The sequence below is a fragment of the Xiphophorus hellerii genome, chromosome 18 (genome assembly GCF_003331165.1).
Source record: "Xiphophorus hellerii strain 12219 chromosome 18, Xiphophorus_hellerii-4.1, whole genome shotgun sequence".
Classification (NCBI taxonomy): domain Eukaryota; kingdom Metazoa; phylum Chordata; class Actinopteri; order Cyprinodontiformes; family Poeciliidae; genus Xiphophorus; species Xiphophorus hellerii.
The window spans coordinates 23,599,187-23,625,054 of record NC_045689.1 but is presented as its reverse complement, the minus strand read 5'-3'; the positions used below and the strand labels follow the sequence as shown (position 1 = coordinate 23,625,054).

At 39.1% G+C, this 25,868-nt stretch overlaps 1 protein-coding gene across 3 annotated transcripts in view; it reads right to left on the bottom strand.

Annotated features, from left to right (window-relative positions):
- Positions 1 to 6,573: 6,573 nt before the first annotated feature.
- Positions 6,574 to 25,868, bottom strand: part of dscaml1 (Down syndrome cell adhesion molecule like 1) — a 111,903-nt gene continuing 92,608 nt past the window's right edge. For 2 of the 3 annotated variants that reach the window (XM_032590673.1, XM_032590675.1), the window contains 15 exons: positions 24,890 to 25,029; positions 20,206 to 20,359; positions 17,613 to 17,730; positions 17,380 to 17,543; positions 17,137 to 17,235; positions 13,870 to 14,058; positions 12,093 to 12,221; positions 11,764 to 11,922; positions 11,472 to 11,630; positions 10,042 to 10,072; positions 9,775 to 9,893; positions 9,480 to 9,632; positions 8,979 to 9,173; positions 8,531 to 8,839; positions 6,574 to 7,967 (listed from right to left, as the gene is read on the bottom strand). In XM_032590673.1, coding sequence (XP_032446564.1) covers positions 7,393 to 7,967; positions 8,531 to 8,839; positions 8,979 to 9,173; positions 9,480 to 9,632; positions 9,775 to 9,893; positions 10,042 to 10,072; positions 11,472 to 11,630; positions 11,764 to 11,922; positions 12,093 to 12,221; positions 13,870 to 14,058; positions 17,137 to 17,235; positions 17,380 to 17,543; positions 17,613 to 17,730; positions 20,206 to 20,359; positions 24,890 to 25,029 — 2,693 coding nt within the window. In that variant the 3' untranslated portion in view covers positions 6,574 to 7,392. The remainder of the gene's footprint in view (positions 7,968 to 8,530; positions 8,840 to 8,978; positions 9,174 to 9,479; positions 9,633 to 9,774; positions 9,894 to 10,041; positions 10,073 to 11,471; positions 11,631 to 11,763; positions 11,923 to 12,092; positions 12,222 to 13,869; positions 14,059 to 17,136; positions 17,236 to 17,379; positions 17,544 to 17,612; positions 17,731 to 20,205; positions 20,360 to 24,889; positions 25,030 to 25,868) is intronic. The other variant, XM_032590674.1, reaches the window with a different exon arrangement.

Sequence of the window (25,868 nt, the reverse complement as noted above, 5' to 3'; positions counted from 1 at the left end):
AGTTTTTTTGCTGTTGCAGTTTGACGGCTTCAGGAGGAACAGCATAGGCGTATACAGAAAGAGTAAGTGTCAGGACACCGACAGTTTACACTACCGTGATTGGTTGATCTTTAAAATGGATTTTAGAATAAGCCCAACTTTTTTTTTTTTTTTCATTTTAAAACTTATGCTAAAATAATAATAATAAAAAATCTCATGACACAATTAGTTACAGAATCACTCAATTTTTTTTTTTAAAATTTCATTATTTCCTTCGACTCTCTTGCTTCCTTTCATTCTCAGGCTCCTGTACCAGCAATGGCACATGTGGCACACCATCAGTTCCTCCTCTTAGCCCTATCGAAGTTGAAAAAGCAGCATCTACCATCCAGAACCACTTCAGGAAGTTCCAGCAGAAAAAAAACAAGACCGACAAATAGATGAACGGTGAGGGTTGGTGTGTTGCAGGTGCAGTTACTTTCAAGGCTACAGGAAGCAGGTGGGCCATGTTGATTTACCTCAGATTAAACATAACAGCCTGTACGCTGTATACATGTATGCTGAAATTAGTTCTGAAAATATATCACAGGAAACCAAGCAGTAACATAAAGCAGTAGCCTTTATGACAAATTTTGTAGCGTCATTAAGAATTCAAGATGACAATTGATGTGAATTTGTGTGTCTGAATGAATGGTTTTCATGTGCATTGCTGCCAGGTGGACTGTTAAAATGTGTGTATTTTTTGAACATGCTGTATGACTTGTTTTAAAAACGTGGCAAAAACTGTGAACATATTTTCCTTTCAAAGCATCCTTGTTGAATTTTAAATTCAGGATATAAATAAAATTGTCTAAGACTTTGTTGGATGTTTTTCTCTGATGTTTTCCCTTTTTTCTCTTTTATACTCGTTTACGAATGTAAAGAAAAATGGCTTAAAATGGCTGGATTTCACAATCACATTAAACTCCAGGACTTGCAGAACAAGAGGCGAGTGAAAACCTTATGGCAATCACCTTTGCACACTCGCTCACATACTGATACTCAAAGGCAAGTTAAGAGAGACAAATTTAGCTTGTGGAATCCCCAGAGAGAACTCACACATACACAGGGAGAACATGCACACAGAAAGAGCCTGGGCTCGGATTTGAGTCCAGGATCACCTGACTTCAAGGTAACAGTGCTAACAGGTGCACTAATGTACAGCCTTATACCAAGACATTCCTGGTCTCAGTATGGGGCTGGTTACACTGCAGCGACACAAAATGTGATATGTATTCTTCCATTCTGACGACTTTGATCAGGAGTTTGTTATATATATTTAACAGCTTATCCTGACAAAATAAAATTAAACTATGAACACGTTTTTACACTTAAGCAATTTCACTGAAATTTATTCGTTTTTGTCTCGATGAGTATGGTTTTCACAAACTTGCTATTTCCGACTTTTACTTACTTTACCGGAAAAAATAGAATAAACATTCAAGGTATGTGCAGCATACGTTTAATCTCCCTGCTGTTTTAGCATTGCTACTAAATAGACCTGAAAAAATAAACATCATCACAGTTTATAAAAAGATAGCTTTATTGCACAAGGTTTTAAGTACTCTTCTTTTTTTCCCCCCCCCCGCTTTTGTTTGTTTTGATAGAAAAGAGAATGTAGGGTTAAACACAAGCAATTGCAAACTGAAGCAATGTTTCCCAATAAAAGTTCAAAGAACAACTGCTGGATTCTTAAAATTCTTATTTTTTTTATTAATGTCTGTTCAATTCACCTCTTCCCCCTTTTTCTCTTTTATAACCAGGAAAATTTCAGAACATGCAACGCTGCTGCCCCTCACCCAAAAAACTCATTGACAAAAAAGGACCTCTAGATTAAAAAAAAACAACAAAAACAAACAAAAAAAAATCCTGTGAAGTAAAAACAGAAATAAAAATGAAAACTATGCAACAAAACGCCCAATAAAATCAAACAATATCATTAGTTAACATTGCATGGTCCATTCAGACATGTTGTATCTGGTCCATGGATGAGGATAAAGCAGTTATTTGTTTAATTCTAAGTTTTCATTGAATCTTCATCACATCACCTGTACTTCAGAGTTTACATTGTGCCCTGGTTGCTAGTGAAGATGTCGAAAATAGTAGTCATTTATACAAAACACTTTTCATATGTACACAAGTCCTTTCTTATGGTGTAGAAATCATTGTATAAAGGTGGACAAAAGGCTACAGAGGAGGGAAGGGGAGAAGTTCTGATTGGTTGACAGATGTAGAAAAAAAAACACCGATGTAAAATATAGGCAGTATGCAGGTCAGTTTGAAAGCATGTTGTATCATTTTAAAGAAAAATCCACCCAATATAAATATAAATTACACATCATATAGCTGCAGTTATAGGCATGGATTTATTTGAGACATTAAATGACATTTTTAAATGTTTTTTTGTTCAAAAAACAAAAAAACATTTTTTAATTATACGTTTTGAATTCAACGTTCAAGAAACGTTGAATTATTATACAACACGTCAATGATGTAATAATTTTTAACTGGATAAACGGGTTTTCATGAACAAGGTCAAAATTACCCATTCATACTCAGACATACTATCAGACTACCACTAATATTTTCATAAACCGTCCTAAAGTTGAAAGGGAAACAGTTTTCAAAGCCGTCATCGAGCTCCTGCTGTGATTCTGGGTGGATATTTAACATCTCTTTTTCTTTTGAAAGTTTAATTTATGTCCAAGTTTCAAACATCAGCGCACAAATAATTCTTGTTCTTGTGGTCAAGTAGCTCAGTGTTTGCCTCTTCTGACCACTTTCTCCAGAGGCCACTTGGCCCGTCCATCTGGGCACCTAAAAATTCAATTTATGGAGCAGGGACCTCTTTTCCAGTTTGTGTATAAAACATGGCTAAATTCGAGTGTTTGGAAGGGTTAGTTTGGCTAAAGTTAACCTTCAAGAGCTGCTGTGACTTTACCTTCTTGAGGTATTTTGCCTAGAGGAAGGCCATCGGCAGAAACTCAAAATACTGCACTGCCATCCACCCTGAACCATACAAAGTCGTCTGGATGTTGACAAGCAGCATATGGTTTCTATGCAGCTGCCAGGTGAGATTTTGCCAAACAATACAGAGGAGTTACGTAGATTTGAGAAAAGCCACAATAACTGGAAACATGTTCACCCAGATCCTATTTATTTATTTATTTTTTAAATCATTGAAGTTTAATGTTGTATTGTCAGTCCGTCCTGAAATAATTAATCTAAAGACTAAAATTAATGGGATTTATACATTTATTGCAACCCTATTAATATTGTAGTTCTATTTCAGTGAACTTCCCAAATTACAGTGATTACAAAAAAAATTGGAAATAAATCTCAAATTTACACAAATTGTGTGAGTCTAATGAAAAAGTTGTTTTTTGGTTAATACAGATATATTAGTTCACACACCATTTCAATTTGCAGTTAAGATGGGGTGGAAATTTCTTTGAAAAATAATACATTCACTTTAAGCAAACTGACTGAAAATTGGAGGGAAAGCACGTTGGTAGGAAGTTTATTTCATCTATCCAACCAAAATCCATATAGTTGGAGTAAGGAAGCCCTTTGGGGGAAAAAAAAACAGGCTTAATCCTTTTCCAAACTCACTTTTTCCCAGGACAAGTGTTTGCATAACTTAAAATGAAAAAGGCAAGTAAATGCATCTTAACACTATGTATAGAAATCAACACATATCCATTCTTGGATTCCAAAATACATTAAAAAAAATTAAATTAATTCTTACAGTTATCTGCAGTAATATCCATCACTGGCCTGGAGAAATACGCAACCTGCTTGTGTTCTTTAGTTGTAGTTTGGTAGTGGCGTTGAGTCTGTGAACACAAATATTTGGAAGGTACAATACAACAAACCACAAGAGGCTCAATCACTTTATAAGCTTTTCCTTTTAACCGTTTTCTTTTGCGACACCACACTTCCTGCACTATCTGAGACCACAATAAACCAGCAACACATCTCGCACTATATTTTCACTTTCCTGTGCTTGTCCTTTTCAAAATCACACGGGAGTTAACGTCTCATTTCTCGAGTCCCAGTTTCACCAGTAACTTTCACACCACTTTCGTTCTCTCCAAGGTCTTCCATCCACAGCTGTGCTACCCGTTTAAACCTCCCGTCTTCCTGTTTCGTTATCATTTAGTGTGATGCTTCACTCGGAGCGATTGTCTTGTGATCTTTTAATATATATTTTCAATTAGAACGGCTTTTATATGTCTCTGCTCTTTATTCATATATTTGCTATATATTTGGATAGAAATATATATGTACATACTTTTTTTTTTAAAACAAACATATATGATATCTTTTTTCTATTGCGAGAGCCCTGATGTTACGTTTTACCAATGCAAAACTTTTGGAGCAACTCTTTTCTTTCTTTTTTTTTTTTTTTGGAACAATTATTGTTATGAGATTACAAACTTTGGGATAAGAAATGAAGAATGAAAACAAAAGAGGAAAAAAAACCCATTTCAACCATAGTATTAAAACGTAAATTCAAAAAAGTTGGAGAAACGTGATTATATTTCTAAGCAAATTCTTCTGATTCTTTTAACATTACATAATTTCATTGTGTGTTCATTTATTCAAAATCATACAAATACATTTCTCAAAAATTTGCTGAATGCGCACATTCAAACCGTCACTGAAAGTTAAGAATTTCTGCACAGACGTGGATAAAGGATACCTCTAGTTCGGTTGGTCTGTCTTTGTCTGGCCAGCATGCTAGCAGTACATCACAGTGACACTGTATGAATGTGATGGGGGACGGGGCAGGAGGAAAGGAGAGTGGATGATGGAAGTGTTATGAAGGCGACAGTGAAATGATGAGATTGTGAACTGTAAGGGAGATTCCTAAAAATGTTTTATTTTTGTCCAGATAAAAATAAATATAACTAAACAGGACCCTCTAATGCCTTGCAAAACTATAAATACTCCTTTAACTTTTTTCATATTTCCTTAGATGCGACCTCAAACCTGAATGTAGTTTTTAGAGATTTAACGTGATAAACCAACACAAAAGCAGCATATAACTGTGAAATGGAAGGAAAACGATACACAGTTTTGAACTAGAAAATCTAACTTGTGAATATTTCAGCTCTGGATGTGTTTAATGCACATCCAGAGCTGTGCATTAAACACAGCTCTGGGACCCTATCTCCCTGTTCCACAGGGAGATAGGGTCAAGGGTCTTGCAACTAATCTCAAGTTTTATTCCTCAAGTTCTCAAAGTACAGGGACTAAACCCTGAGACGCTTCCCTCTCCATGCAATGAAATTACATCCTAACAACACAGTTACCATTATCCACAGGGGGAAATTCATATGTGCAGTGTTAGTTTGCACAGAGGTAAAATCTGGTCTCATCCCAAATTAACCGTCTTCAACAAAAACTGCCAGGATATCTTATGGCTTTCTTTAAGCAATGGCTCTCTTCTCATTCCTTGACATTAAATGTCAAATTTGCTGAATGGCAACTAATATTTGTCCTGGTAAAAGTGTTTTCACCTGAACTGTGAATCTCGGTAGCTTTTCCAGAGTTACCATTACGCAGGAAGCTCGTTGTAACTGAGCCATTTTGCTGCTTCTCCGATGATGCTCTCCTTGTCCCCGTTATCAATTTAGGTGGACATCCATGTCTTGGAAAGGTTTATGGGTGTGTTGTCTTTTTTTCTGCTTTTAGATATCTCAGCTTAAAACTGCTCTGAAATGTTAACCTTGCCCTGTCAGTTGTGTTCCTTGGTCTTCATGTCGCTATTGGTTTATTTAACTTCTCTAACAAGTTCCACACTGAGCCGCAACATGCCGTCATTAAATTATGACAAGGTAATTATTTTCTCATTAAGTCAGTTCTGTAGCAAATTGGTTCATTGGATTTTACTTGGGGGCATTAGCATAAAGCGGGTTGAATATAGATGGATTCCACACTTTTCACAACAATATACATAAAAAAAAATTTTAAATCTGGGTATCATTTTCTTTCCTCTTTACAATTGTGTGCTACTCTCTATTGGTCTATTATCTAAAGTCTCAATAATTTTTTTTAAAAGTTGGCTGTTGCAATGTGACAAAATGTGAAATAAATCAAGGGGGGTGAATACTTTTGCAAGGCACCGCATTTCTAATCCTCAAATGAAACCTTATGTCCTTCATTAGCATTTGTATAACTCACCTACACCATGTTGTTAGCAACAGATATCAAATCAAATCTTAAAATAAAAAAATACTAGAGCAAATTAAGTTTAAATCGACTTAAATTGTCAGCATCATCGTTATCATTCTGTGTTTTCATAGGTACAAAAAGAAAAAAAAAATTGGGGAGGGTTTTGTTTTGTTTAGACACAGACTTCTGCCCAAGAATTCAGCATACAGATTGGTTTTAAAAAGGTCCATTGTTGGTGTGTGCCTGCCACATGTACACATATATATTTACACATATACATCCACACACACACGCCCGCACACCCCCACACTCACTCACAACATTTCTGTTACTTAGATCCTTTCAAACGGTTTCCTAGTGCACATGGGGTTATACTTCCATCGTCTGAAAACAAACTTAAACCTTTTTGGATAAATAAAAAAAAAAAGAATCTAGATTTCACTCAATGATGCTTGACATTTTTAGCTCCTCTTTCTATAAAATCTTCCATTGTGACCGCAATGCTGGGTCATCCATTGCATGTACAAGAGTCATTCCTCTGCCTCTAATGTATGGATCTATGATGGACTAACCTTACAGAGCCAAAGTAACACAGAGGCTGGGGATTTGTGCATACAGCAAAAGCATTCTGCCGTGGCACAATGCTGAGATATGAACGAATCTTCCATCAGAGAACATAAAGGTTACATATTGTTTTTTAAAAAAAGAAAGAAAAAAAGAAACTTCAACACACATCTTAAGCAACCTGGTTCAATCTACAGCTGTCTTGTTATAGAAAGCAAGACAGTGCAAGTTAAAAGCATTTTGTGCATAAGTTCTGTGTCCTTGCCTGAAAATGAAGATAGACTGAACAGATAGATCATTTTTGTTTTGGCAAGTGATTTCCAGGGTGATTTAAAAAATAGAAAGAGAGAGAGAGAGAGAAAGAGAGAAATTACACAAATATAACGGAACACAATCAGGCAGAAAGAAAGGCAAGCCCCTGTGCTGTGGACACCCAACTCTGACCCCTTGAAACAGTTGTGTTGACGGGAGCCCAACCAGCTCCCTGCAGGCTGGCACAGCACAGGCACTGACGGGTAAGCTGTGCATGTGTATGTTTGTCACCCCGATTCACCATAGAGGCTCCAGGCAAACGCTGGCTGAACCAGCATTGTATTAAGAGTTACAGTGACAGGCCTCGCTATTGGCAGGCTACACCAGTGTGTAGGACTTGGAGTAGGCTCCTGACCCCCCATCCCTCTGCTTCTGCAGTCTGCCTAATCCCGAAGAGCTGCTCTCCAGGAGAGAGTCTCTGGATCCTCCCATTTTGGAGGAGGAAGAAGAGGCACCTCCAGGGGTCGCCCCTGAGGTCCCTGCTGCCCCACCGCCAGAGGAAGATGATGCGCCCCCTGCAGCAGCGGTGGCTGCAGCGGCGGCAGCAGCACTCTGAGCCGCAGAAGCAGCGGAGCCAGGCATGGTGAGAGTCCGCTGGGGAAGCGTGGAGCTGCTGGAGCTAGCAGACAAGCCTCCACCGCCGCCTCCTGTTGCTCCTCCAGAAGACGCCCCAGAGGAAGTGAGGTTTGACAGGCCGGAGTGGCCCATGGTCAGAGCCTGTTGCTTTGCAGAGTCCATAGTCACGTGACGGCCCTGGCTGTGGTACGCTCGCTGGGCTAGGCCACGAATAGAGGCTTCACGTGGTGGAACTACTGGACATGGGTCATGGTGTTCTGACTGCTTTCGGAAAAAGGGATCGGACTTCATGTACAGGGGCAGGTTGCAGTAGTCGCCTGGAGAGGGAAAAAAAAAAGCTCAAATCTAACTTTAAGATCTCGCTCAAAGCAAAAGGCTATAAATGTTGAATTAAAAATTATCTAGCTGAAGAAAATTTCAAAGATTTTCAGTGGCAAATTATGTTTGACTGTGGACATAAGACTTGCTGTGGACAAGGTATTTTAAATTGGACCCTTGAAGATGGACAAATGATGGAAGATGGAAAAAGACCTTCCTGTTTGAAAGGCTCTGTTCTGTTAATCATATGACATTTCAAACAATGACTGGAACATTATACTGCATTTCTGAGTGGTTTGACAAAACCATTTACTGTGTCTACAATTTGTATTATATCCTTGCTTGGTATACATCATTGGAACCTCAAAAATTCAGCTGTCTTGTTATAGAAAGACAGCTGTACATAAAAAAATGCATATGTACATGGAAAGGGTATCAAAACCCCCTGCATAGCATAACAGTACATAAGAGCGCTAATGGGTTTTAAATACGGATCATATTATTTTCATATATGCATAGGTACTCTAAAATAAATGGGAAACGTTATGCAGCGGCCACTTACTCTTGGCGCGGTGTGGAATGGGCACGGCTACATTCTTGCCACGATCGTAGTCTTGGGGCTTGGGCGGTGAGGCAGTGAAACGGCAGATACCGGGCTCTGATGGTGTGCTCATAGACGTCATACTGTCTGCGTTGTCATTGGTACCTGTAGTCATCTGATCAGATGAGCTGTCGGATATAAAGCACTCCGTAATCTCAAATTTGGCATGTTGCAGGTGTTCCTCCAGCTTTGCATGCTCGTAGGCTCTTGCCAGTTCTTCGTAGGTGGAGGAGGCACTCTCGGTGGACACCATGCTGTTGCGCCCCTTGTCTGTGACATAAGAGAAAGTACATTTTGTCCAGTATATTATGCACTCAAGTGCACAAAAATCACATTGTCCTCCACTCCTCCGCACAGTTTATTTGATACTTGTTAATGGCTTTAAGTGTCATTTCACCCTTGTACCAACCTGTGTCCTGTGAGAGGCTGGCACTGTAGCTGTCACTCTCTGTGACAGTGATACCATGCTGAGAACCAACTGTGCGCCAGTCTGAAGTGAGAGTGCGGGCTGGCGTTGAAGCCTGACACTTGGTCAGAGTCCACTGACTGGAGTAGCGGTTCCTGATGCTGTGGGCTGACTTAACACTCTTCCTTGACACTGGGTCTGGTAGCAAGCAGAAAAAAAAAAAAACAAATAAATAAATGAGACGCACATATGAACAGACAGAGTTTACAGTCAAGAAAATGGATGAACATTTACAGAAAAAACAAAAACAAAAACCACAGCCTAACATTTGTGAACCAATATTTGTCCCCAGTACCGTGACAAAAAGTTGATATGTGACAAGAAATTGAGCAGAAAAGCAGAAAATTTTCACAGTCGATGTTTATACCAATTACTCTATGATAAATATGGCATTTGCAATAGAGGTTTCTGGTAAAATGAACAGTGATGGAAAAGAACACATACTGGTTCCTGGTCTGATGTCAGACATGTCTATCAAAGGACCTGTGTTTTGGATGAGGGCAGGGTGATGGACAGAAACACCAGTGCAGAAGCTCTGAGGATTCCCAGTTTGGTTGAACTCTGTGTCTGTCACAGGAATAGTGGCCTTGTCATCTCCTACAACAAGTAAAACGAATTTAGTTCATCAAACATACAAAGTTCCTAGTAACTGTTATTAATCGAGAGACTACTTAATCCAGTAAATGTGAATCATGCACAACCTTCTCATTGTTTTTTTTTTTGTTTTTTTCTCTCTCACCGATTTGCTTGATGCCTTCTTTGTCCTCAATTAGCAGCTGCACTCTGGGGATGTCAATGTGTAGCCGTGGGCCCTGAGGAGGTCCTTTCACTGGCGTGTCAAAGCTGCGGTTGTTTTTACTAATTCAGAGAAACAAGATTAGCATACAAGATCACCTGTGTCTTTCAGAAAATTCATAAAGCTGACTTTCAGGGTAAATTTAAGTTTTTTCTTTACATAAATCTAAATAAAATGTTCGAATTTGGGTCCCAAAATAATGTATCTCACCTGATGAGCATCTCTGCCAGACTTTTGGCATCTAAGAGAACAGGAAATATAATATACATATAGTTATATACATATAAATAATTATTCTTTTATTTGTTAATACTTTTATATAATAGCCACAAGTCATTGTGATATTTTCTCTGTGCTTCGACGGGTCTCTTAGATGCAAATGTCTTAATTTTGTTTAAATGCACAATGGTGCCAACAACTACAAAAAAGGGCCATGAGGATTAAATTCTGCTGTTTTTGATATGGGATTTCAAGGAAGAACAGGACAAGCTACATGAGTCTCAATTATGATGTATTTATATCAGCTCTTTGTCCTGTTTAGCAGGCCAGTTTCTGGTGTCTGTCACTCAGTGTTAAACTATGATTTATGATACCAGCATAATGAAACTCAGAAAACTCCACTATAGCTTCTGGCTTGGGATGGCTACCCAAAGACAATAAGTGGTCTACCTATGGCTTTCCCACTGAAAACTTTGTTTGACATGATCCTGTAGAAAATATCTGATTTCCCGGATCTGTGTCCTAAATCTAGGATCAATCTCAAAAACGTCAAAGCAATTTATGCTAACATATTTTATTTTAACCTTAAAACCTTGACCACTTATTTTGTAAATAACCAACTAAACTTTGCATTGTGTTCAACACAATGCAAAAGCAATGATGGCTCAAAGAATAAGTAGCTGCTATGTTTTGAGCTGAGAGATGTTTCCACTTTGATCTTAGTCCATCTCCTACCAGCTGTTAGTCTGAAGTCTTCAAAACCACCTAATCTGGAGTCATCTTATAAAGACTTCTCCTCAGGCTTGGTGATGCCACTCAGTAACATGAAAGCTGTAGAATCTGGCACCACTTTAAGGTCAAAAACCACAGTTACAAAACATTTAAGGTAAAAAAGAAAAAAGAAATGGCGAAAGTGTGACAGCAGTATTTGAGCACTTTGAGATTGCTGAAGCTAGCCGTTAGCTTCTAACTATACTAGGATTAGGACCTGCTTTAGAGTTTCTTATCAACTCCAAACTGAAGGGCTATTTCACAGTTTTTAATTAGTTTGGTCAAAACATTTTAAGATGCAGGCAACTTGCAGTATATTCATTATTTGTGAAAACAACAAACTAAGCAATGTGAAAACTTCCTGGCATTAAAACCACCTTTGAATCAGTTACTGAATACTGAAATGGACTGAAAAATACTACAACAACTGCAAATTCTGTGGTTTTCTATATTTCTGAAAACAATTTTTTATTCTGCCCCCAAAAATATTGCTGAAATCCCACGAGAGGAAATCAATGTTGCTGCACCAATAATACTAAATAAAACTGCCAGGGTAAGATATGAACTGCTTTGAACATTGTAACGGAATCTCACTCTGCTTTACTTTTACTGTGTTTATGCGTTTTCTCTTTTCTCACACAGTCACTTACCTCGGAGTCTCTTCAGCCTCTTCTCTTTGCGTTTCTTGCGAATGGCGACAAACAGCAGCGCCACCCCAAGAGTCACCAGAATCACAGGACAGCCGATTGAAAACAGCTTCTTCACATCATCATTTTTTTCCAAGGGGGACTTAATGGGAGGAATGGTGCCTGTAAACAACCAGGAGGATATTGGCAATGTCTTTTTTGTGACTGTAGTATTTTAGGTCGTACTGTTAAAATAAAATGTTGACCACCAAAGATAATCACTCAAAACAAACAAAGAGAAAGAATATCTACTCACTGCCATCATAGTTGGGTGTTGAAAACTGAGAACTCTGGTTGCCACAGCCAGCACTGTTACATGCTTTCATCTTCAACTCATACCAGGTGCCTTCACGTAGTTCTGCCAGAAACACGTCTGTGGTGGCGTTGGTGCGGACATGCTGCCACGTCCACATGCCTGTACAAATGCAAACTTTCATCTCAAGTTCGTTTTATTTTACTATGGGATTACCTGAAAAACTGTCAATAAAGGCTGCAAGATCTTGATAAATGTATCCTTATAGATGTTTTTTTTTATTTTATCAAGAACATATTTAGTGGTTTAAAACTAAAGAACAAATGTCCCACCTTTTGGTCTGAATTCCAGTGTCATTGAGATGATTGGACAGCCTCCGCTGGCCCAGCCCTGCAGGTTGAGGCGAGCATGGGTGGAGTTGACGTAGGTGAAGATAGGCTGGTCCTTGTTGAACTGAGGTTCTGAAAAAGCAAAACACCAAGATGGATCAGTTTATATTTGTCTATTGGCATAAATATCATCAGTTATTATGAAATAGACCAGCATTGGTGGTAGATGAAGTATATAAACAACTAAGAAAAATCTAAGAATCCAGTGCCTCGTCCTCACTAAATGACCTTTCAGCAAACGTCAATAAGGGACTTGCCAAATATCAAACTTCAGGTAGTATCTTCACAAGGTTTCTTGCTTTTGCCATGATATTAAGACACCTATTTTGCATCACGGCACGTTCATCTCCTGAACACAGACCTCGTCTCCATCCTAAAGTCTACAGTATGACTGCTGGACATTCCTATGATGTTTAAACTTTAGTGTAATAGTTTGAATACAAATTTGGCACCTTTAGAGATCAGGAATTTGTCATCAAGGATGAACCAGACATGACAAGGTTAATTTTTTTTTCTTGATCACATAACTGATTTCTTTTGATTTCCCCATGATGTAACCGAAGGAAGCAGTGTGTTACGATGCCACTTAAAAATACACCCACAGTTCCCCTCTACTGCACTTCCCTCCAACTCTGCATTCTATTTCTATACTGTCTGAAAGAACCTCGTTAATGCTCTTCTTTTTAAGTAACTTATATAACGTTGAAATTTACTACACCGTTATGCCCTCCTTTAAAGTCACTTTGGATAAAAGCATCTGCTAAATGTAAAAACATAAATTAAGTCATCAAAACAGTTATGACATCATCATTCTGGTGTTCAGAAATTGTAAGATATAGCAATCTTGGTGAATCTCAACTTCTGGCTTTTACTACAGAAATAAAAAAATATCTCCATCTCTCCTTATTCTGGCATTTAGCACAGAGAAATAATTTGTGGTTATCATAGCTGTTCCGAAACAGGAAGTGTTTAATTAAATCTCAGATAGTAACGAAAAAAAGGCTATGTTTTATCATACAGTGCAAGTAATCATCTGGTTTCAACTACACAACTATATATATTCCATTCTAATTAGTTTATTGATTATGTGACTGCAGAGTATTTGCAAACTTTGGCTCTGGTCAGTAAATTACACCTGTTTAATCGTCTCCTGCTCTCTTTTTCACATAAACTGGGTTTTATTCCCAGCAAAGCCGTTCACATATTTCCTCACTGAAGTTGTCAGAAAGAAAAATGAGTCTTACTTTGAGAGAAAATGTGCCCATTAGGACTACATTTTTTCTTAATCATGGCCACTGCCGGTGCTACATGAAACTGGTGTTTCTTGATACGACATCTTACTGTACTTGACTATACTTACTGTATCTAAGCAATGGTAAAAGAGCAAAGTCATAAGGGACTGAATAAATTAGACTGCAGTTTTACTTCTATGCTCAACTCTGCTGCATCTCCAAACCAACACCTACTATAACACTTTTAAAGTCAAAGTTCTCGAAAAAGTTACTGTGAATACATGGGTGATTGTTTATGTTAATGCACAGCACTAATGTAATTATAATAAAGCTTGTGCAAAAATAAGTATAACCTTAAAACTAAAGTTACATGCTACCTACATGATTAAAGGGGATCTTCCTTCTTTTTTACCATGATATTGTTTCCTCTTTTATATGTCTGTTAATGTTGCTGTAAATGTTTCAGATTCAACTTTTTCTGCCGCTACCTCGCCCGTGGGTCTTTGCCTCAATGATCTCACTGATGCGTCCAGCTCCAACGCTGTTCTTGGCAGCCAGCTTGACTTTGTACCAGGTCCCACAGCGCAGGTTTTCCAGTTTAAATGAACGCTCTGATGAACTGATGAAAACATCTTTCCATTCTTCTGTGTTATCAACAGAATACTGTAGCACAAAGCCTACACGGAAAGAAAGGCAAACAATACTCATAATGATCCTTGTTTCTTTTGTACCCAAGTCAAAATATACATCCAAATGGACAACATAATGATTTAATGATTTAAAAAATGGCATTGTATGAGGGGGTATATACAGTTTTAAGATCTGCTAACTATGATTACTTTTGAGTGCTTCTTATCAGCCCCTTCGAAATGTTATGATGTTGGTACCTTTAGTGTCCACCAGATGGCAATGAAAGACTACCCTTTGCTATCAGTGAAATCCAAATAGACAAAGTGTTGCTGCTTTCCATCTACGCCGCCATTAGTTACCTACAAACGCAAAGCCTGGGATGGCGCTGACTGAGCATCTATGCAAATGCGGGTTTGCAATATGGTGACTGTTTTTATAATCAGCTTCCTTGCAGAGCCAGCTCCCTCCTGCTACGGGAGTATTTCTATCTATCCTCTATCTGTCTTTGCTTCTTTTTCATCTGTATGTAATTATGCATATCTGAATCACAAAAAAGTGTCCACTCTGTATTTTGTACTGTCTGCTTTCCCCTCATTTTCTTCCTAACAGATGGTGTGACAGAGTCCGAAGCATTGCACTGGTTACTGCGCATAATTTGAGCTGTGTTTTGAAGTTTTAAAGTCTGCCACAGAACAGAATAGCACAGGTACAAAGCTGTAATAACGCAAGAAGATACTAACTTAAAACTGATTTGAAAAGAATACTGATTTTGCCACCTTATAGTATTTGTAAATTTAGCTCTCAGTACCTTTTCTTTATCATTCCTGTGCAAACTGAATGGAAAACTCAGAACGAGCATAAATGTTTACTTTTGCCAATTTAGAATTAATGCAGAAATGTTTGTTTATGGGAACCTTGAGCATTGCCTTGCACAGATGGCCTTACAAGCAGGTAGGCATTCTGGTATTCACAAAAGATATACAGATGGGATTATGCATATATGCAGCACAGAACGATGTATGCAAATACCAGAGTGTGGAGCACCATTACTCGAAATACAAAACTGCACGTCCAGCACACTGTTTTTATTGCTTTCCATTTGGATGTGCACATTGAATGCACAAGAGTTTTTCTATTCGTTTGCTTGTTTTTCTGAGGATTTCTTGTAGGTTGGTTGATGGTATGTAAAAAAAAAAGGGTCAGATTTGGGTATGATAAACACTTAATGAAATCACTTTTGAAATCAAAGTCCATCCTTTTTTTTATTAACAAATACTACACAAAATTAAACCCTGGACAAAGTTATACACAATGTTAGAAAATGACCACACAGCTGATGTTTGATGTGTCATATAGGTAATAACTGCAGCATGAAATCAGACAGCTGAATCTGCAACACTCCCACCACCCCTCTGTCCTGACAAATGGGATGAACAAAGACAGCAGCTGAAACTTCATTTGCATGCATGCCCATTCAGCCACACACACTGCAGCCTTCCACACAAAGAGATCACCAATAATACGATAATCAGATAGACACACAGTCAACAGGGAAGCATAAAAGCAGGACACCACTCAATGAATTGATGGATCAAACAAACACTAAAAATGTGGCACGTAACAAAAAACATCAAAAGCAAACAGTGATATACAGAAAGAAGACAGTATGAATTTAGTGGTGACTTTTTCATCACATATAATCAAAAAGTTACTTATCAAGTAATTAATTTCATACATTGTACACAGTAAATCCATCAAACAGAGCAATACATTTTAAGGGTTTATTCCTGTTAATTTAAAGAAAAAGGCTTGAATGTAAAGGAAACCCAAAATGCAGTTTCTCAGAAAACTAGAATGTTACATAACATCAATAAAATACTTAAATTGCAAAACTGTCAGCCTTCTGAACAGCATGTCCGTGAACTGTAAATTAAAGTGCTTCTGGAAAGTATTTACATCGCTTCAATTTTCTCACGTTTCGTTATGTTACAGCCTTATTCAGAAGTGTACAAAGTCAGTCTTCAGAGGTTTCTGCAGTTTAAACGTAGTGTACCTGTGGTCAATTCAGTTGAATGGACTTGTCTTGGAAAGGCACACACCTGTCTACATAAGGTCCCACAGTTGACATCATGTAAGGCCAGGTCAGAGGTCAAACACCAAGCATAAAATCAAAGGAAATGTCTATGAACCTCAGAGACAGGTTTGTCTTGAGGCACAAATCTGGGGAAGGATCCAGAAATATTTCTGCGGTTTTGATGGTCCCAATGAGCTCAGTGGGCTCCATCACTGGCAAAAGGAACAAGTTTGGAAAAACCAGGACACTTCCTAGAGCTGGCTGGTCATTTAAACTGAGCAATCGGTGGAGAAAAGCCTTAGTCAGGGAGGTGAGCAAGAACCTGATGGTCACTAAGTCAGACCTCCACCATTCCTCAGTGGAGAGAGGAGAACCTTCCAGGAGACACAATCTCTGCAGCGATCTATTGCTGGTAGAACGGCCGGACAAAAACCACTCCTTAACAAAAGATAAAAGTATTTTTGAGTTCAATTGAATTTGAAACCCGGTACGATTCCATCACCAGACCACCAGTGAAGCATGGTGGTGGCAGAATCATTCTATGGGGACATTTTATTCTATGTGTAATGAAACTCTATGCAAAGAAATTCACTTTCTGAGATGACTGGCAAAATATATTGCTCCTTTATGCAATATTCAAATTCTTTGAGATGTAAAGGTTAACCAGGGCAGGGAAATGAGAAGGGGAAAAGTATTCTGAATCTTATAAAATTGTAAGAGAAAGAAAATGTAAATCTACATTTAAAAAATCCAAAATCCAACCAAAATGAATTAAGACAAGGAACTAACTAAAATGGTAAGAGATAAGGAAAAGAAAACACAATAGAGAAATGGTCAAAAAGAGAAAACAAACTGAAGCTGGAAGCAACAAGAGATCACAACAGAAGCAATGTGAAAACGTTCCGGATGCACTGTAAAATCAACGTCTCATCTCTCTGTCACTAAACCAGTCTGGTGTCTTGACTTGTCATGTCAGCTGAATTGATCATTACAATTTATCATTGTGTTGGGACAACACAAAGAAACCCTTCGTTTTAGTACAGCAACTCACCTCTGATGGAGCTGCCTCCATTGTCCCCTGGAATCCAGGCGAGAGTAATGGAGGAGGTGGAGGTGGTGGAAACAGTAAGACGAGGCTGATCTGGAGGGACTGTGGAAGAGCATAGAGAGTTCAGAGCCTGTTCTTTCCTGCTCCGGCAGAATCATGGCTGCTCATGAACGGCTTGTTCAATAGATTCTTTTTTTTTTCTTTTCATGAATGCCACATGCTGCAGCTGAACCCATATTCTCATACCTTGCACCAAAAGGTTGACTATGATGGTGTCGAAGCCCAATGTGTTGGTGGCTGTGCAGGTGTAATAACCAGAGTCTTCAGCTTTGACGGATCGCAGGACCAGCGTCCCATTGGCCAGAATGAGGCGCTGTCCATCGAGAGACACTGGGATTGCTGTGTCCTCACTAAAAGAAGTGAAGAAGCGATTATAAAAGAACAGTGACAGATGCGCAGTACATGGGAAGGATGCTCACCTGTCTTTGGTCCATTTGATGGTAGGTGTTGGTTCACCTACGGAACTACAAGGCAGACGCACCTCCTTCATCCAAGGAGTGGTTACCGTACCTCCAAATGACAAGATTTTGGCAGGGGCTGTTCAACACAAAGGAAGATTCAAATGAAAGAAGTACATTTAATATACGTATAGAGAAATAGCTTGAGGTGACTCGAATCTAACATACATAACATGTGTGAATAGTTTTATTAAAAAAGTCATATCTTTTGTAAGCAATTGGTACACTCTTAACTATTTTAATTATTCTGCTGCCTTTACTTTATACCTCAATTAAAACCAGAAATAAGCTTGGAAAAAAGAAAAGCCATCCTTCATTGTGGTACCATAAACCCAAACATAAAAATATTTGCATATATTTACAAAGTTAATTAAATTACATATTAAAGAATAACTGTTTTTTTTTTATTAGTTGGGCCACATTTATTGGTTCTCCTGGTAATACTTTGTGCAGCCTTAATTTGGTGACTGTGTGGGATGTATGAGCTAATAATTTTGAGTAATATAGTAACTTCTTGACTTAAGCACATCTCTTAATGTGCTTAAAGTAATGGCTGCATTTTTATAAGAGATGTTTATAAAAAATTATGCTGGTGTAATGAATGATAAATTTATTTATTTTACTTCTAGAATTTTTTTTACATATGAATCCCAGGAAATTCATAAGAATTTATTATGTTATCCATAAAAAATGAAGAAAAAAAGATGATTATTAGAGGACAGAGAGGGAGCATAGAGGACACAAAAAAACATCCTCTCTGGTTGCCACATAACCTCTTTTTTCAGTGCTACTCCACCACCTGCTCTCTCTTTTTCTTTCCCACACTTGGCGTCTAAATGGTTGTGCTCTAGTGCACTTATGTTAAGGTTAAATTAGGTATTGACTATTCTAGCCTGGAGGACACTGTTATTTTACAGCTGCTGATCAGATGAGCCCGGCACTCACACCAGCAAGCCAGCAAACCTTTGCCCTCGGAGGTCAGAAGGATGAGCAGATAAAAGAAAACGGACAGTGCATTCATACAACTTTTTCCACCTTTGAATCTGAAAGCCTATTGATTAACTGTAACTGACACGCTCATTTCCTAAACACACCGCCTCTATCTTGTTTTGCTTGGGAGTTCTCTCCACTCCCGTTTAGTCATTTTCTCTTTCCCCTTTTGCCTTCCTCCTGTTGTCTTTCCTGCTGGCTGTCTCCCCTCCTGATCATCTCCCTGGCTGGAGGCATTTTATCTGGTGCACTCTGAACTCCAAAATCAATAGCACACCTCTGTGAAGTCTTAACAGGCAGCAGCACAGAAGGAATCAAGAGAGAAAAAAGAAAAACCTCGATACAGTGAGCCGAATAAGGGGCAAAGTGAGAAGAAGCTGAGTGATATGAAGAAAAAACATCCTTCAGGAATCGTTGCTTTTGTTTCAAACAAAGTCAGCGAGAGGTTTGAAGAGCAGCAACTACTCCAGACTTAATAGTGTCAAAGTGCTTCATGAGAATGAAAGAAGATGCAAGCAGTGAAAATCAATTAACACAGTTGACTCAAAGTAAATGTGTCAGAAATTGCTTTTAACATAATTTTTTATCTTGTAAAAACACCAGATAATGACAACTTTCTGCTGTCTTTCAAAGTATCACATCTGTAAATAATGGACAATATGGCTGCATAATTTGAGAAACCTCTCCGAAGCATGAATTACATGCGAGGCAATGATTTTTAAAATAGCGAAGCCCTTTAATTTAAAGAAAAAATTGAAGTTATTAAATCTTTCAGACTTGTGCTTGAAAGAAAGCAATGGAGCAAGACCTCTGACAAAGTCAGTATCAAGCCGGTATGCAGATTAAAGTCCTTTCAACGAGATGCCGGAGAAAGTTCAGAATGAGTTTAAATTACGTGGTGGAGCACAGCTCTGTACTGACCCTCACTTTTTTGCTGCTGGAAAGAAGGCTGCTATACTTTTCCTTAGCTCTGAAGGAAAACAAACTTGGCTCTTGGGTAATATTTTTGGTCATGAATAACATGGACACTCATTTTGACAAGCTATAAGAAGCATGTATGTGAAGCAGGCAACAGAAGACTTGAGCAGATAGCCAAACAAATTACTCACAAATATCAGATTTTTCTCTCTGTGTTAGTCTCTAAACAGAAGAAAAGCCAAAGTAACTTTTTTCTATTTATTTTGCTGCATAACCATTTGAAAACTAAGACTAAATTCAGTTTATTACATTTTATTATTCACTAAATATCAAAAACCAACAAAAAAACACACACAAAAAAAACATTACTACAAATTAAGTAAATACTGGGTTATGTAACTTTTGCATCAGTCACCAACTTATTTTTCTGCTTTAAATAAAAGCAATACAATCATTTTCAAAATTGTAGTTGTACATTTGTGTAAATAGTCTGATACCTTGAAAATGAGTTATTTCTACTTAGGAGTAATCATACCACTAAAAAATTCCAACCGCTGCTTGCCATTAGGTGGAATATGTTGTGATTGAAATCTATAAATATGTTTAGTAGTCATAATCGATGTCACAGTGCCATAAAAGGGCTCACCCTTTGCAGCAGGCTCCACTGTAACTTTGTCGCTGATGTTACCGCGGCCGGCAGTGGTGACAGCAGCAGCCCAGATCAGGTACTGCTGCCGGTGGTTCAGGTGGGTGATTCGGTAAAGAAGAAGTTCTGGGTTAGCTTCATACTCACTTGGCAGCTGAAAGAAAGCAGACAAAGCATGGGGTCAAACATGACAGACAAATCTGGCGGTGTTGTAAAATGGTCACTTTGTTCTAATACCCTGGGACTTGTCTAGTAAAAAAAAAAAGATAAAATAATCAAGGCTACAGTAAAATTTTCAGAGATAAGTGGATCTATCTCTGAAAAGTGAGCTGTGTAACTGGTTTTAGTCTCTCCTGAGCTTTAGGGTACCTCTCTACTGGGGCGACTGGTTCTGTGGGAAGAGTAGTTGTCTTGAAATCTGAAAGCTATAAACATGGACCAGACACTGAGCCCCAAGTGGCTTACTGATCTCTGTATTGTAGTACAGAATTATACTGTAAAATTTGTTTCTGTTTAAAATCAAATTGGACATATAAAGCAATATATGGCGATTGGACCATTGCCAAGGTCTTGAGCCGGAAAGGGGTAGAGTGCCTTCTCCAGGTCGGGGGGTGACCTGCCCCCAAGTGGAGGAGTTTAAGTATCTTGGGATCTTGTTCACGAATGAGGGAAGAAGGAAGATCAACAGGCAGATTGGTGCAGCATCTGCTGTGAAGCGGCCGCTGTACCGGTCTGTCGTGGTGGAGAAAGAGCTGAGTCAAAAAGCGAAGCTCTCGATTTACCGGTCGATCTATGTTCCCACCCTCATCTATGGTCATGAGCTTTGGGTCATGACAGAAAGAACGAGATTGCGGATACAAGCGGCCGAAATGGGTTTTCTCCGTAGGTTGTCTGGGCTCTCCCTTAGAGATAGGGTGAGAAGCTCAGTCATCCGGGAGGGACTCAGAGTAGAGCCGCTGCTCCTTCACATTGAGAGGAGCCAGTTGAGGAGGCTCGGGCATCTGGTCAGCACGCCTCCCTGGTGAGGTGTTCCGGGCACGTCCCACCGGGAGGAGGCCCCGGGGAAGACCCAGGACACACTGGAGGGACTATGTCTCTCGGCTGGCCTGGGAACGCCTTGGGATTCCCCTGGAGGAGCTGGAACAAGTGGCAAGGGAGAGGGAAGTCTGGGCCTCCCTTCTGTAGCTGCTACCCCAGCGACCCGACCCCGGATAAGCGGAAGAAAATGGATGGATGGACATATATATAGCTTTAAATTAAATTGCTTGAAGTGGTTGGCATGACTAGAAAATGACTCCAGCAATTTAATATAATTGCCCTGTACTTAGCTTACCAGACGTTGACCCGATTCCCTGTCCCTGGTGAAGAAAATAATTCCTACAGCATAATAATACCACCACCTTACTTAAATAATCAGATGACTTTTGAAGGGACCTTGTTTGCACTGGGTTTTACTCAAGATGACTGGAAACAAATACATACCACTTTTCAAATTCTCATTGTAAAATCATTAGATAAACTTGAATAATTTTTTTACTAATTTGAATAATGAACAACTCTTTGTTGGACTGTGTTACATACAATCCCAGTAAGACATATTGTTGTCTGTGTAGCTTGGCAAAATGCGATAAAGCTGAAGCGGTACGGAAACTTTCACAGGATACAGTAGATGTGATGTGAAGGACTGAGTGAACATCATTGCTGTATATTTTGTTTCAACTGTGTTGAAGTAGAACAGATAAAATGATGAGACAAGGTTATAGAGGTTTGGGGGCATGTTACACTTGTTATAAGGCAAAACTGTCTGAATGTATAAAGCTAGAAAAGTGGGTAGAGATGGTAAAAAAAAAAAGATGTGAAGGTTTTACTGGGGGAAGGGAAACCCCCTTGCCCTTTCCTCCACCGTTCTCCTGGGAGGACAAACACAGATATGACAGAGCAAGACAACAGGGAACAGACTAATGAGTCAGTTGGAGATATCATGAACAGTCATATCTACAGAAGGGATCTTTGATGGAGGAGAGGCGAGGAGAGTCACATAAACAGAGAAGGAGACATGGCTATAAAAACACACATAGACTGAGGCACCGACACACAAATAGATGCACACACAGAGTGGCACACACGACCTGGAGGTGGATATGTAATTGCAGTGTGTTTAACCCGGCCATGTGTCTGCTGTCTAGACATGTACGCATCACTGTCCCCTCAGCACACACACATGCAATCCCACATTCACAGAGAGAAAAATCACTATTTTTTCTTACTGCCAATCACGATTCTCCTACCCACCAATTATACCTGTATTCCCTCAACTCCTACTCCACACCTACTCTTCAGCTAACTCAGCCTTCTCGTGACACACACACACAATCCAGATGAACAGACACACACTTTCACACAGTTGTCCTTGGCCATTCAGTCCGTTTCTGTGCTTTCATCTATGAATAGAGTCATAAAAAGAAAACGACATCACAAATGTAACACATTTGAGCGCCGGCATCATTTCACATCTTCCATCAGCTAAATCACGTTTTACCACACCTCAGTGATTTAACACTAACTTACATTTCTGACAACAGCAGCTTGATGAAAGGAAGGTTGTGATACAGGAGTCAAGTGGGTTGAAAAGTCAGAGAAAAAGTCACACGAGTAAGATCTGTGAAAGCTGCTGAGCTCAGATCTTTTAGTGCCGAGTGGTGCAACGAAACCTCGGCTGGTGGCCGGGACATCAGTTTGATTAGTAATGATGGTGACCAGTCAATTGGAAATACTGAAAAATAAGACCTCTTCCAATAAGTGTCAATGTTGTGGTAGCCACTGTTGAGTGTTGAGTGAGCAACTAAGTCAAAAAGAAAACATAGTTATTTTCAGTTTTTCATTTGAAAGTAAGTTGGAGGAAGCACAAAAGATATGAGAGCCATTTCAAGTATTACCAACATTTGCTAACCATGTTAAATGTACCAGTCACTTATATAAGATTCCAAATTCAACTTACTATATAAACTACACAATTATTTGGTCTGGTTTTTAATTACTCAAAAATGCTGTTTTATGGAGAATACTCTCCAACACCCAATGTCGTCTCTTCTCCTGCTACAAATAATGATCACTTACTGGAAAAAAAAAAATTTAAATGTTAATTTCTTATATTGTACTTCCTTGAGAGAATTAGGCATTGCCAGTACAAAGCTTTACAGAAACTGGCTATGCATTTCTGATTGGTGTATGTTTAGTAAGTACAATGCTTTAATCAGATTTATGTCTTTCTTTTTTTTTTACTCCCACGAACAAGTCATCATTATCAAAATTACTGAAATTTGTCTCTAATGTGTTCATTCCCTTTTGTCTGTGCCATTCTTATCTGGTTTCCCTGCCTCTTTATCCAATGCACCATCTTTTCCTTTCCTTCGCCACTGCTCATCCATCTCCTCATTTTCCTCTGTCACCACTTTTCCCTATTATTCCACTTATCTATGCATCTATCCACAGATAACCCCATGTGTTTTCAACAGTTCCCTCATAATCCCACTTCCCTTTAAATATTTCTCTGCACATTTGTCTCCATATCCTCTGCAGTGAGAGAAGGAAAAGGATGGATGGATGGATGGATTGACACATGGAAGGATGGATGATTGTACAGTGTAGGTGGGAAAATCTTGGGAGGAAGGATTGACAGAGTGTGTACTGCTGTAACGGATATTAAAATATTCCTCTTGCGTGGAGATAGCGGTGATCCGGGGAACGATAGAGCAAGATAATGAAAAGAGGAACAAAAGTACTCCCCGCGCGGAGTGTCTGACCCCCTCCTTTCCCTCCCTCCCTCCCTCTCTCCAGTCGCACTCATTTACATAGTAATCATCCCAAACTCTGCATGGGAGCTTGGGAGACAGAAAGAAAGGCCGAAAGAAAGAGATAGATGGATAGATGCGTAGATATAAAGAATAATTTGTGAGGGAGGGAGGTAAAGAACAAGATGGATTTATTTTTTTCTTGAAAGGTCCGTGGGGTGCGTGCGTGTGCTTGGATGTGTATCGATGGCAGATGTATTTCTTGGTTTTGAATTCACACGGTCATAAAAAAACATTAAACGCATACTGTGTATGAATGAAGCACTTTGTCCCTGGCGTGATAAATTTCAGAGTGTTTTTCTACTCAAATGTGTGCACCCCTGCGTGTGTGTGCGTGTGTGCGAGAGAGAGATAGAAAGAGTGGGAGTGAGAGTGTGTGTTTGCTCTCGGCTTGTTTTCCACCCAGGTTGATGAACAGATGAGGTTGTCCTGGCAACGTGATGAGACGCAGATATGTAAATGAAGCTGGAGGGTGAGCTTGCATGCACACACACTGCAGTATGAGGGGAGCTAATTTCACGCACACATCTTGCTGAGACTGCAGCAATAGGCCTCAGACACACACACACACACACACGCACGCCAACAGCGAAGCACAGACACATGCATAGAAACTCAGAAACAACAAAAGCAGTACAGCCCTTAATTAAATGAAACTGCCACCATCCCCACAACATACAGAATGCACAACAGAAGGTCTTTCTGTTTCATAAAAAAAATTTTAAAATACAAATCTGTCCTTGCTTATTACTTAGCCACATTAACGTCTCCCTCTTACCAGTTTTTAATCATTTATCAGTACTAAAATCCACCACACCCCTATGGTAACTCACCGGTTGGCCGGAACCAGAGCTGGAGCAGTAGATGGTGTACTTGCGGATGATTCCATTTGGTTTGTGAGGGGGTAACCACGATACTACGACACTGCTGGCAGAGGAGGGCACTGCTTTAATGCCAGCTGGAGGTCCGGGATCTGAATCGCACAAAGAAAAAACCCCATCATCCTAAGATATTTACTCCACGTTAAAATATAAAATTTTAACTATCTTGATCAATTTTGTATATTAGTGGTATAAAATAAAAGAGTTTGGGAAAACAATATTGAAAAATAGTTATTTTAATGCAGTGGCTAAGCAAAAAGCTCAGCCACAATTACATGAGTCATGTAATTGTGGCTGATGTAAAAATGTGAACGTGTTCTTTCAGAGTCAGAATGCTCCAGATTTGATGATTTGTCCCCCTCTGGCCTGAGTCTGCACTGACCAATGGGCAGCGTAAGCTGCTCAAGACTGTAGTGATGATGGTGGACATCCAGACAGCACCCCCTCACACTCCTTCCCTCACAATCCTTAACAGCACTGTGTCTACTGTTGACTGTTTGTTTGAAACAAGTTGCAGTTAGTTGCAATCACTGACCATTAAAGTCTTTAAGTAAAAATATTATACAGTCCAAAAATCCTTGGTAAAATTTTTAAGAATAATGCACCAAATGATGTAATCGTCTTTGTTAAGTCTTCTACAGTCTTATCTTCTCACCATCTTGTAACTGAGTTGTGTAATGTTGGCTCATGATTTTATTTCAAGGCTGTAAACTACTTGTCATTACATTGATATGTCAGAAGCCATAACAGTGACAGTACCAATTTTGTTAAATGCTTGCGTGTAAAGCAGTAGGAGTCTTATGGAGGGTTGTGTGGTCTTTGCAGAGTTGGGATATTAGGAAGATAAATAATAATTAGCATTTTTAATAATTAGTATTTCAGCTTGAAATGCTCTTCCCTAAATATCCTTTGGCCTTTTCACAAAATTATA